Consider the following 13,721-nt stretch of genomic DNA (forward strand, 5'->3'; position numbering starts at 1 on the left):
AGATGGGACGATGATGGAGGAAAATCAACACAGAGTCATACAACCCATATCCCTCCAAACCTTTCCTATTTATGTATCTATCCAAATGTCTTTTTTTAATTTTGGGTTTTTTTCATGTTAATGAAACAAAATGGAAAAAATCTTGTTAGTAAAATTATGGCTGTAATGAGTGTTTGGTCTTTTTTTAAATAAACTAATACATCTTTAATTAAGCCTGAAATCCCAGGAGCAGCTGCACGATCCATGCTGCTCTCTTTGGATCTCCAGAAGCATTTTTGTAGAAGGTTGCTTAATTACATCAGATGTAAAGGAGACTAAGGAACTGGGCAAATGAAATGTAGTCTTTACTTAGTCTAGAGTGTGAGGAAGTCAAGTCAGGGTAGGTATGAGAACACCTTCGGTTATGGGAGCATTTTATGAATTAGTCGATTAATGAGATGGAAAGTCAAGGAAAAAAAAAGGTGGCAATGAACCATATGAGACTGAGTGAAAGGTAGAATTATGAAACAATATTGAAATTTTCTCAATTCTGGATGAAATGTGACATGACACCAATATAATCGCCAGTGTTGACAAAGAGTTGAGGGAAAAGGTCCAATTACAACTGAAATAAGCCATGTTTAACAGGCATTTTGGTAAGCTAAGATTTGTGTGAGTATCTCTAGAACCTCTCTTTATTTGAAGTGAATTGTTTTGAAAGACAAATTTTGAAGTGCTCATGGTGCATTGCTGGATGGGGACTGATTGGGTTTCAATTAAAGGAAGAAGCAGCTTTCAGACTGTCCTGTGGAGGGTGAGGGTATATATATTTTGGGTGTCTAGTGAACATCTGGGCAAGGAAATTTTAAACATTGCTGAAGCCCTCCCCCTTCATTTTAAGAGACATTGAATTTAAGTGGGAAGAGATTAGACAAATGGAGAAAAGAGTCTAGGTATAGAGAAATCGGTTTGTTGGGGCTGAAACAGTACATCTACTGGGTCAACCTATGGATGGACTTTAGGAAGAAGATAGAAGTTAGCTAACAACGCTTTGAATCTGACATGGGAACCTGTGGATGGAAGCCCCTCGAGGTGATAAGGTCTGTGACTGTTGTGGAATCTTTGGCTTGAGGATCAATAATTGGGTCGCTGTCCAGGGATAGGTAGGAGAAACTGTTAAAATTGACATGCAACTTCAGCAAGGCCGAAGTCAGTTTTACAGATGACAACAGCGCTACCCTTGTCCCTATGTTTGAAGACAAGGTTGGGGTTATACCTGAGCAAAGAGTGCAGTAAGTTCAGAAGGCAGGTAATAGAGAACTCATGAAAGTCTAGGAATTGCAATTTAAAAAGTGACTAACTATGTGCAGAATCCTAAGAGGACTTGACATGTGGATGCTGAAAGATATTTCTTCTTTTGAGAAAGAATTGACATAACAGATGCACTTTAAACTTAAGAGGTTTCCTATTTAAGACTGAGATGAATTTTTTTGAACTCTCAAAATTTGTGAATCATTGAAATACTCTTCCCAGCAAGCAGTGGAGGCAGAGTCGTTTTTCAGATAGAAGTAAATGATTCACTAACCAGGGACTCAAAGATTGTTTGGGGTAGATAAAAATGTACAGGTGAGGCCACAATCAGAGTAGCCACAATTCTGCTGGTTGGTTGAGCAGACTAGATGGGCCAAATAGCCTACTCCCAATTCAAATGATAGTATGAATGTAGCTTTTCCCAGTATGTCAAAATTTTATAAGCACTTTAATCTGTGAGGAGGATGGTGTAAAGCTGCAAAAGAACATTAATAAGCTCATGGGTTGAGCAGTTATGTGGTAGATGAAGTTCAATGTGAGATGATACATCTTGGTCAAAAGAACATAGAGATGCAGTATTAAATGAATCACACGCAGGAGCAGAGAGACATAACTTGTATGTATATAAGTAATTAAAAGTGGTAGGGCATGTAAAACACGTATTTAATAAAGCATTCAGTATTTTGGGCTTTATTAATAGTCACAGACCACATGAGCAGAGAAGTTAAGTTGAATACACTAGTTGGACCTCAGCTGCTGCATTTTGTGTGCCACACTGAAGATGTGAATTCACTTGTGTACAGAAGAGGTTTATGGAAGTGGCTCCAAGAATGAGATACTTCCATTATGAATATAGATTGGAGAAGCTGGGACTGCTTTCCTTGGGGAAGAGAAGACTGAGAAGTTTGACAGAAGTTTTGAAAATCATGAGAGTCCTGTACAGAGTTGTTGAAAATTGTTCCCGCTTTATAAGAAGTTTGAGAACATTGAGGTGCAGATATAAGGTAATTTGCATAATCAGATTTGATGTGAGCAAAATCTTTTTACAGAGTGAGTAGTTAGGCTGTGAAATGCAGTGCCTGCAAGCAGGTCAGCTAAGGCATTCATGAGAGTGTTTGATAACAATTTAAGTAGAAATAATATTCAGGGTTATTTGGGGAAAAAAAAAGTTGGCACAAGTCATTAACTCATTCAGAAAATTGGTGCAGACACGATGGGCCAAACAGCTTCCATCTGTACTGTCAGAATTTGTGATTAAAATGGTGATTATTAGAGTGTATAGCAGAACTCCTTTAATATAACGCACACAGAGAGGGGGTGGGGGGAGTGTGATCTAATTGTTCTTAAAAATGATGTGGTTAACCCTTTTGATTACCTAAATTGTAAGAACATAAACATGATTGGTTTATGAGCATTGTGAGCAAATTTGTCACTAATTCCTGAGATATTTTGTCATGTTTTTGATCTTGAGCTTTTTTCTCTTGAAATCTCTGGATTTATGTTTGTCTAGTAGCATGCATAAATATATTGTTAAACAGGCTAAAACTTTCTATTTCACCGTTAGCTAATACTTCTTGGTTTGCAGTGGAAAGTAAATTGACGATGTAGCTTGTTTGTCTACTTAAGGTGATAAATTTTCAGCTGCCTAATGTAGAACCAAAAGTATTACAAAAGTTGTTTTTACTTCTGAAGTACTTTTGTACGGTTGTCTGTTTGAGGTGTAATCTCATGCAGCTTTCTCATTGACATTTTGTTTTCTTTTTCAGATGTGTTTTCCTGTTTTGGTGCCATGGAATTGATTTAAAAGCAGATTTGTAAGAGACTATTTTGATATCTGGATCAATAACTATCTTAGTGATATTTCAAAATGGTAGGCAAATTAAAACAGAACTTATTATTAGCATGTTTAGTGATCAGCTCACTAACTGTATTTTATCTTGGCCGTTATGCAATAGAATGCCACCATAGAGTAGAAGAGCATACGCAGCAACATTCTAACATTCTAGATAGTGGCAGATCATTACGTTACATTTCAAAATCTGGATTCAAAAATAGTTCAAGTAGACTTGTTTACAACAAAGACATGCCATTAATATTTATTGGAGGAGTACCAAGAAGTGGCACCACACTCATGAGAGCAATGCTTGATGCCCATCCTGAAATTCGTTGTGGCGAGGAAACCCGGGTTATTCCTAGAATCCTTGCAATGAAACAAATGTGGAGCAGATCTGGCCGAGAGAAACAGCGATTGGATGAAGCTGGTGTTACTGATGAGGTGCTGGACTCGGCCATGCAAGCCTTTTTATTAGAAATCATTGTTAAACATGGGGAACCTGCTACGTACTTATGCAATAAAGATCCATTTGCTCTCAAATCATTGACTTATTTGAGCAAAATTTTTCCCAATGCCAAATTCATTCTAATGATACGGGATGGACGTGCTTCAGTACATTCCATGATTACTCGGAAAGTTACCATAGCAGGATTTGACCTCAGCAGTTACAGAGACTGTCTGACCAAATGGAACCGTGCTATTGAGACCATGTATAATCAATGTTTGGAAACTGGGTTTAATAAGTGTTTACCAGTACACTATGAACAACTCGTTTTGCATCCTGAAACTTGGATGAAGAATGTTCTGAAGTTCCTAGGTGTTCCTTGGAATACAGCAGTATTGCATCATGAAGAAATGATAGGGAAAGCAGGAGGTGTTTCTCTTTCTAAGTAAGTATTAGTTAACATTTTATTTGTAGAATATCTGAAGTCAATTCTGAGAATTGAAAAACCTCATTGTAATTGTAAAACTCAAAACAAAACACATCGCGTTGTCCTGTAAAATACCTTTGATAGGCCTGTGCTGCTTGTGGTTGCTAGGGTACTGTTATGAAGAACATCAAAAGAAGATTCAAAAACCGTATTGTAAGCTTTGCCTTAATAGTTCAATTTTCCAGTTTCGGGTGGTGGTGGTTTAATGATAATATCACTGGACTTGTAGTCCAGAGGCCCAGCCTAATGCTTTTGTGTCATTGGCTTAAACACCACATGACAGATGGTGGAATTTAATTAATAATTCTGGAATTGAAAGCTACGTTTAATAATGGTGACTATGAAACTATTCTTCTTTGCCATAAGAAAAACTATCTTGTTCAGTGGGAAGGAATTCTGCTGTTCTTATCTGGTTTGATCTGCATTTGACTCCAGCGTCAGAGCTGTCAGAAATGGCTGAGTGAGCCATTGAATTCAAGGGTAATTAGGGATGTACCACAATTGCAGGCCTTGCTGGTACCTGTATTGATACCCGTAATGCATCTAAGAATAATGAAAAAATATATGAAGGTGTTTTTAAGACTCCAACTGCTGTTCCACATGATTCTCTAATTTATACTTCTGCACTTATGTTCAGATCTTTAATTTGACTAAATAGTTTTGGATGTGAAGCTCTTATTATATTTGATTTTCAGTACCAAACAAAACATGGACTTAAGCTGACAATGAAATATAAAGAGCTGAAGAGTCCAAGCTCAACACTGTCTTGCCATTCTAACGTTTTTTGAGTAAGATATATAATGCTTAAATACTTTGACCCAATAACCAATGCTCCCCCCTCAGTTGCACAGCTGCTCCAATGGTCCATTCATGCCGATTCAGTTGTGACTGGAGCAATTAGAAGGAATGTAAATATTACACTTTAAGCATCCTGCTAACCTTTTTTTTTAATGACTGTGTATATCAGGTTCCAAATTTTGGGGTACTCCCAAGTACCTACAAATATATATGAATTAGGACAAGTAGGCTATTCAGCCCCACCACAGTCAGTAAGATCCTTATTTTTATGTTCAGTTCCTCTTGCAATAAAGGATAGACAGCCAATGAAATACTTAATCACTTGCTGTACCCACATGCTAACCTTTTGTGACTCATGCACTAGAGTACCTAGATTACTCTGCATCTTGGACTTCTGCAGTCATTCTGTTTACAGAGTACTCTGCTTTTTTAAATTCTTCCTGCCAAAGTGAACAATTCTACATTTTTCCGCTTCATACTCCAACTGCCAAATTTTTGTCCACTTAATCAGGTTGTCTCAATCAGTCTACAACCTGCTTATGTCCTCTTCACAACATACCTTCCTACCTATCTTTGTATCATCTATAAATTTAACTAGCATGCCTTCTCTCCTTCATTTAAATTATAAAAAGATGAGAGCACAACACTACGCTTGGAGGGCCACACTTTTCAATCCTGCCAATCAGAGAGAGGCCTATTAATGCATACGGTTTATGCCATGTAATCTTCTATCTATGCTGATCTGTTATCTCCCATACCATGTGCTTCTATTTTACACAACCACTGTACCACTCAGAATGAGGCAATGTTACTGTCTCCTTCATCTGATCACTTATTTGTAGGATATTTGAGTAAATACTGCAGCAATTTTATGCCAAATGTTCTTCAAACTATAGGAAGCATTGTGGACATTTAATGTTATGGTGTTATTTAAATGCTTTTTTGTTCAAGCAATAGCCAATTGGAAGTGATTCGGAAGTCTAGATAAATTCTATCAATGCAGCGTAACAGATATCCTTTTCAGGACACTTTTTTTATCTCAGTTTAAGATTTGAGGGTGAAGGCAGGATAGTTGAATATTTTTAAAGCTGAAGAGATGTGTTCCTGTAACAATGAGTGAGAGGTTATCAGCTGTAAACCAAAATGTGGAGTTGTGACCACAATCAGATTCTCTATGACGTCAAGCAGGTTCAAAAGATCAAATGGCCTGCTTCTCCTAATTCATTTGTTTGTATGTATGAGCCATGACCAAACAGCAAAAGTGATTTTATAATACCATCTGTGGTTAATGTCAGGCCCAGTAATGAAATGCATAAAACCTAGGAAATTTTGCTGAACTTCGTAATCTGAAAACCATAAAAGTTGTGAAATGGATCGCCAATTGCATTTTGATAATTTATTTGAGCACAATTTCAGCACATTCTCGACCATATTACCTCTGTAACTCATAGACTACATTTCAAAGCACTGCATCGTTTGAAAGTTGTTTGGGATTTTGATGTATTGAAAGGTACTATTTAAGTTAAAGTCTCCTAACTCTAGATTCTCTATTGCTTCTAAAAGTAGGTTCCACCTTCATCCTGTGGCAGGTCAACACTCTACAGTAGACTACCCTAGGTAGATGGCAAAGCTAACACACTATAACATCTCAAAACTGGAAAGCAGCGCTAAGATTAATAATCTAAGTAGTGCCACTGAGAATCTTAGTAGTGCCACAGGTCAGAATATATTCTGAGTAATTAGCCCTAAATAACTGACCCATTTTCTCAATTAATGGATATGAGCATTGAAGATTGAGAGACAATGTCACCCTTTAGTTCACGTCCTGATGGGCGGCACAGTGGCTCAGTGGTTAGCACTACTGCCTCACAGCGCCAGGGCCCTGCGATTCCCGCCTCGGGCAACTGTCTGTGTGGAGTTTGCACACTCTCCCTGTCTCTGCGTGGGTTTCCTCCGGGTGCTCTGGTTTCCTCCTACAGTCCAAAGATGTGCAGGTTAGGTGAATTGGCTCTGCTAAATTGCCTGTAGTGTTAGGTGCATTAGTCAGGGGTAAATATAGGGGAATGGGTCTGGGTGGGTTACTCTTCGGAGGGTCGGTGTGGACTTGTTGGGCCGAAGGGCCTGTTTCCACACTGTAGGGAATCTAATCTAATATCAGGATACCTTGTAGTGTACATGAACCTTGTAGTGTTTTATATTCTTTTGTAAGTGAGTACCAGCATTAATTACAATTCTTTCAAGCTAAAGTACATCAATAGGTTCTGCAATGCCAAAGCTAATTTGCATACAGTAATGTTTTACTAACAAAGTAATGGCAATTAACCTTTTTTTTATGTATGAAAGAAAGCATTTGGTTAGAATGTTGAGATTACTAGCATTCACCTGAACAAGTAGACACTTGTGGATTTAGCATCACATGCAATAAAACAATGCTGCTTCACTGCAATAAAATTTTGGCTTACAGTCAAGTCTTTGAGACTTTGATCTATTACTTTCCAGTTAAGGTAAGTGAGTCAGCTAACAAAATTGGCTGACTTATTTTAATCTGGTCTCATCAGAATTACTCTTAATTTGCCTCACTGAACTTCCTACTAATAGCCAACTCTTTTGTGCTAATTGTTGCAAATATTAGTTTTCCTTTGAACAGCTATCAATGTAGAAACATATTGGCATACAAATACAAATAACTTTCATTAGGCATCAGAAACTGATCATCTCCGATTTTGAAGGTATTCCTTGTTAGTTTTCAGAGTACAAAGACCCCAGTTTAAATGCCACCAGTATAATTTGATTTATGCTGTTGCTGCAGTTAGTATGCACAATAAGTATGCTGCAAAAATTCTGCCATAATATGAATAAAAATATAATTCCTGACCAAGTAGTGATGTTTAATGCCAAAAATAAATTTTAATTATATGCAGGGTCTATCTTAGAATGAACTTGACATTTTAAAAACTATATAAAGCTCAGAGCACATTTTAACATGCGGGTGGGGGGGGGGGGGGAGGAAAATAGAATTTATATGGACTAACTGTTTTTGTAACTTAAATGGAATATTTTCAATTTTACAGGGTTGAGCGATCTACTGATCAAGTCATCAAACCAGTCAATGTTGAAGCCTTGTCAAAATGGGTGGGAAAAATTCCGCATGAGGTAGTTCGTGAAATGCCAGTGATTGCACCTATGTTAGCAAAGCTTGGATATGATCCATATGCAAATCCACCCAATTATGGAAAACCAGATCCAGCAGTTATTGAAAACACTAAAAGGGTAGGTGTAAGAGTTTAAGTGTCTGGAACATCCTTTCCAACCAACTCTGTTTATGATTACCCATATCAGAAAATAGTTGAGAAAAATATTCAATTATTGCCCAGCCATACAAAGTTGACTAGTTCAGTTATTTGTTAATTTTTGCTTCTCGGTGTTTACAGTAAATTGCTATTTTTTGAAATTAAAGATGTTGGCTTATGGGAGTAGATGCAATGTTTTACTTTGTGTGTGCATATAAAACCAAAGAATTGCAGGCAAATCATTTTTTTTTCTAATAGCCTTGTACAGCAAAACTGAACTTTGTACTGAAGGAAAATTTTTTGTTCCTTTTTATAACAAATTCTGTTAAATTATAATAGAAACTATGTCGAGACTGAACTAAGTAAGGAAGCTTTGTGGATTCTGAATAAAACATGTAAATATACTTTAAATGTGCAGAAAATTTTCATAATCAAGTCTTACAAATTAGTGTTTCCCATTGTCCTAATCCATTCTAAATCAGGCACTTTCAAAATATTGTTGTAATTCTGTAGTTTTAAAATATTAAATGTTCACCTGTTCACTGTTCTCCTTCTAGAATAGGACTTCAATTATTTTAATGTAGTGTTGAATATTGGGGAAACCATGTACAACATTAGGTTGTGGACATAATGCTTGTTCTCGAATGTGGCCGCAATCTTTTTTTATTCAGTATTCCTATTTACATGCTGTTTTGTTCTACAGTATTTTAAATATGTTGATGAGGTCTCCACATAATATTTCATAGATTCTGTATGATATACTTTTGAAATTCAGGAACAAAGCAGCTCTTCTTTTTAACCTGCATTTACACTTCATTGCAATTATCTTTGAAATCACTGAAAAATGTCGGAAAATTATTTTAAATTTGTTTTAAAATGACAAATCTGCAGTTTATACTTCAGAGAAACGTCTCGTGAAGGTTGCACACCTCTTATTCTAAAACAGTTTTTAAACTATGTTGAAAATATGAAGTGCTTGTTAGACACAGCTCAGTTTTTTGCATAAGAGTTTAAAGTTTGTTTCTCTAAGAAATTGAAGTTTTTTTTTATTCTCCAGCTGACATTTTCTGCACTTTTATCCTATATCTGGTCTATGAGACTCACTTTGTCTGCTCCTTTAAACCTAATTCTTGAGTATGAAGTTAGAATTCAGTTCAAAATGTTCTATGTAATATTTTAAGGAACTCTATCATTTCTTCCAGTGGTGATGAAACATTGACAGTAAAGTGAAATCACTTGTATAACTTATGGTTTACACTGCTATCTTGTATCAATGTTAGTTATAGATTTTTGAACAATTTATCAGGTAGGTGAATAGAACTTTCCCTCTGAATAATTTGGTGCATAAACCATGCCTCGATATGTTTTGATGCTTTCGAAACATAACAACACAATGACTTACAGATTTTAATTTTATTGAAGTTGTAGCCATTTAATTGAGAGATATGGACTTGATAGGATATGGAGAAGCACTAGAACTTTTTTTTTAAACAATGGAGTAGCATACTTATTGGAATATGTGCAATCATTTAAAAGACTATTTGCTACTTATATGGCAACTTAACCACTGGGTTGTTTTATTGCCTGTACTGTCCCAATAAATATTCCATTTAACTAATCATTGTCAAACTTTGCTGAGTTTCAAAGTTGACATAAATCCTTTCTGTTGAACAGGGAAACGTGCATTTGCCTGTTTTTATCTTTGTGACTGTCACTTGAAATGTTTCTTAAACTATAACAACAGCAGACTCATCAGAAAGCAAAAAAAAGGAATACACTACATCATTATGCATTGAGTTTACCTTTCCACCATTAAACATTTTTAAGAAAAAGCTTCCCAAGAACCAATTGAAGACCATCCAGTATTTGATAAGCTTTCTGCTAAATCAAAGGCTATTACTGCCTTTGTGCAACAATAAGAAATCAAATCCAGGTTGTTCATTTTTTGATTGTCTGTTAAATGTTTTAAAGAATTGTATTGGCATTTAAATATGTAAACTATTCTTTGTGTGCTGTGTACATGTGGGAGTCTGGGAAAAGATTGTTAGTTACATTTTTCAGAAAGTATAACCCATGATAATTATGATTCATTGTATGAAATCATACTGTAATGTTTTTCTTTGTATTGTGCAATTTCTCAAAAAATAAAGTAATACAAAATGTTTGACTCCTTCATTTTTTAAAAAGAGCTATTTTCACCTGCCTGAGCAAACTGTTTAAACTGCTTGTTCATAAATATTATTTGAATTTTGGCAAGAAAAATCTCTTGAAATTGTAAAATAATTCAGTTATAGTGAATATTTTACCAGGTTAATGCTTTTTTTTAAAGCTAAAAAGAAGCACCTTCTTAAAAATAAAAGTTGTATTAGTTAAGAATATGTTCTGCCAAAGAAATTGTACACTGAAATGGTACAAGAAACATTTAGGAAATAGCTCAGATCCCTTCATTAGGTATTTCTGATTAGGAAATTCCTTTTGTTTGAATTTGGTATAGATCTCACTTTAATTACCTTCTTGCTGTTGCAGAGGTAATATGTTTTATTGCCATTAGAGGACCTTTTATAATGCAGACCATTGTTTTCATTTCACCAGCAAATGTAACAAAGCCCAAAAAACATGGCCAATGTAGCCCAGTTTTCACACTAACTAGTGAGATATATTTGTGATATATCTTTTGTACCCTTCATGGAAAAACTAAGTTTGTTGTTTTAAAAAAAAATGCTTGCTAGGGAAAAGTGTCCTTTTCAGTTCGGCACTTGGGCTGTCAGCACACCCCAAACAAGAGTGTGCACCTTTTAGTCAAGGACAGAGCTCGAGATAAATAATTAATGTAAATGCAGCTATAACAAATACCCTTTAATATGGTTTGTTCTCTGAATACCCTTTTAATGTTAATTCTCCACACTGTTACTGAGGAGAGCTATACCACAATGAAGTGTTCCAATGGGCAGTCCTTTTCAGGTGGAGCATGAGTTGCTAGGCATTGCCTAGAGGATGCTTGGTATGATGAGGCAGTTTAAGAAGTACTCAGTAGAAATCAATAAAGTAACATTTATAAAGCTGGTTTTAAAATTTAATTGAAAATGTCCATAAATCTTCCTTCTGGCCACTGTATCTCACAACACTCCCTCTAGACCATAAAAGAATCAAACTACTAAATGCAGATGTATATTGCTTTTTGCAGTTTACATTTAATGTACAGATTAGAAAGTTCATTTTAGAAAGGGAAATTAGCCATGATCCCTCACTAAAGATGCACTAAATATGTAAGTACCATATTTATGCCTGACATGAATTTTATTCCTGTATTTATTTCAGAGGAATAACTTCTTCAAGGCTACAGAGCCTATGCAAAGGTTAATGATCATCTGATTTTGGAGACCTAAAAGTTTGTAGAGAGACTCCTGGAGTTTAGTAATTGAAAGATTATCTGTCTGTGCAGAGAACTGGCATGCTTCCTTTGCTTGAAATTAACTAAAATGAAAGTTTGTAGAGTTGAAAGTAGCGTTGTGACATAAGTTTGTAATTTGTCACAATATAAAGGATAAAGGGATCTTTCTATGATTTCAATTGGTGGTGAATGGTGTTTTCTAAATCTATACTGGAGCTTCAACTTTTTACCTACTATAATCTCTTCCTGTAGAATGCAATGTTAATCTGAAAATGGAGCTGTAAACTCGTGAGCTACTAATGATTGCTTCGCAAATCATCCTTGAGGAAATCTGCTAAAGGTGGAGTAATTGCCCTTCTAAACTGTTATCCTTTACACTCCACATTTTCATTTTTCATTCTTTAATTTTACTTTGGCTTGTTGGCCATTTTTTATTTGGAGTGATTTCTGCTTTATACAGTAGAGAAGTGATGGTGGGTTGCAGAGCCTAGCATTTAAATTGTCCAAAACATGTTGGACTGTAGCCTAAAGTTTAAATCAAGAAGAAAAGCTCACACTAATTTTGTGGTTTACAATTGTGACTAGTGCAACTTGATTTGTTTACTATTGTATGATATTTCATGGACTGTTAGTCGTCTTGCTCACTTGCAAAGTGATTTTTGCTAGAATGGAACAAACAGTGCACTTTATTTTGTATTGGTTCACAAACTGATTCAAGTGAGTTGAACAATATTCTATATTTAAATCGCAACATCAATGTAGCTCTTTATATAACTACTTTTTTCTGTTTTTCCACATAATCTTGTTCCTAGCGGACTTCTAGCCACTATTTCAGAACACTGCCCTCCTTGTTACCTTGCAAACAAAAGACTTAAAAAGTCATATTTTCTGACAATGTATGTAAAATTTTTAAGTTAGTGGCATTAACAGACTTTTTGAAAGTCAAACTACATTGCAGTGTCAATGTTGTTGTTTACGTTAGTTTTCAGTGCTATTTTGTCTTGTGCTTTAGCCGATACTGCTACCTGCAGATTGAGATACTGGTCTGGAGTTTCCCAGGGTTGTAGGAGTCTTCACAGGAAATATCCATGAGGCTGCTTGCTCTTATCGCTAAGGCTCATCAATGCCTCATTTACTGTAACATTCCTTTATATGCATTTGTGCAAAGTAGGTTCTCCAATACAGCTCTTTATTATGTAAGACCTTTCTTCACTTGCTCAGTCCAGACTAGTGTTTTCTCTGTCACTAGTCAGTTAGATCATTCTGATTTATATGAATCTCATACACAACACCCCCTAAGTTTCTCTCTGTTTGACCTGCATTATTCGAGTAGTTCATTTTTGTTTACTTTATCTTTGTAATCATTACATCATTATTACTAACATCACTTATCACCATTTTCTTCATCTTTTCTCCTCGTTTCCTCCAAGCCCGAATGCAAAGGTATGTTTGGCTTGAACTTGTACTCTCAAACTGTAATGTCCATTTTTAACTACCTCTCCATTGACAATTCAACTGCCGATTATGTATTATAGAGTTGCTGTGTGACAGAGTCGAGCAAATTCTCAGTGTGGACTCTTGTGGATCAGAAACTTCGCAGTCTTAACTGCTCTGTCTGCCTCTCATTTTTGATTTGAGGATGGAGTGGAGAACTTGCCATTCAGATGACGCCTGTCTCCAAAGTAAATCACTGAAATCCTCATCCTTGAATCCTCATCACAAAGATCACTTTTTGTGCTCTTATCAGTGAGTCTAAATGAAGTCTTGCCATTGCAATTCATCTTGATTGGAGAGCAAAAGTAAAACACTCTATCATATCTAGATGTCCCCACGGATTTTCTGGAGAAATTCTATTAGCATAGACTAGTATAGCCGTTTTATGGTTGTACAGCAACACGTCTTTCACTGTTATCAAATGTTTGTATTATCTTTTAAGCTTTTGGTCTGTTGTACTATATTTATACCACTCAGTTGTAGTTATCTGACCTTCGTGCTCTCCTTGATAATTTTTCTGAGCTGCACAAATTTGTCTGCGTTTACCCTCTATTGCTGTTTGTTTTAGCTGTAGAATAATACTTTCTACCTCTACAAGAGTTCAATCCACTGCTGCCCTCAAGTGTCTCTGTTGTTACTTGCACCTTGTCTGGATCATTGACTACCATAATTGTATCTCACCACCTTAAGTC

General features: G+C 35.9%; 1 protein-coding gene across 4 annotated transcripts in view; it reads left to right on the forward strand.

Annotated features, from left to right (window-relative positions):
• LOC122564056 (protein-tyrosine sulfotransferase 1-like) overlaps positions 1-13,721 on the forward strand; it is an 83,541-nt gene that overhangs the window by 19,511 nt on the left and 50,309 nt on the right. For all 4 annotated transcript variants that reach the window (XM_043718531.2, XM_043718534.2, XM_043718535.2 and 1 more), the window contains exons 2-3: positions 3,057-4,014; positions 7,926-8,124. In XM_043718531.2, coding sequence (XP_043574466.1) covers positions 3,158-4,014; positions 7,926-8,124 — 1,056 coding nt within the window. In that variant the 5' untranslated portion in view covers positions 3,057-3,157. The remainder of the gene's footprint in view (positions 1-3,056; positions 4,015-7,925; positions 8,125-13,721) is intronic.

The sequence above is a fragment of the Chiloscyllium plagiosum genome, unplaced genomic scaffold (genome assembly GCF_037043375.1).
Source record: "Chiloscyllium plagiosum isolate Xiang-an unplaced genomic scaffold, Cpla_swu_hap1 HiC_scaffold_31, whole genome shotgun sequence".
NCBI lineage: Eukaryota > Metazoa > Chordata > Chondrichthyes > Orectolobiformes > Hemiscylliidae > Chiloscyllium > Chiloscyllium plagiosum.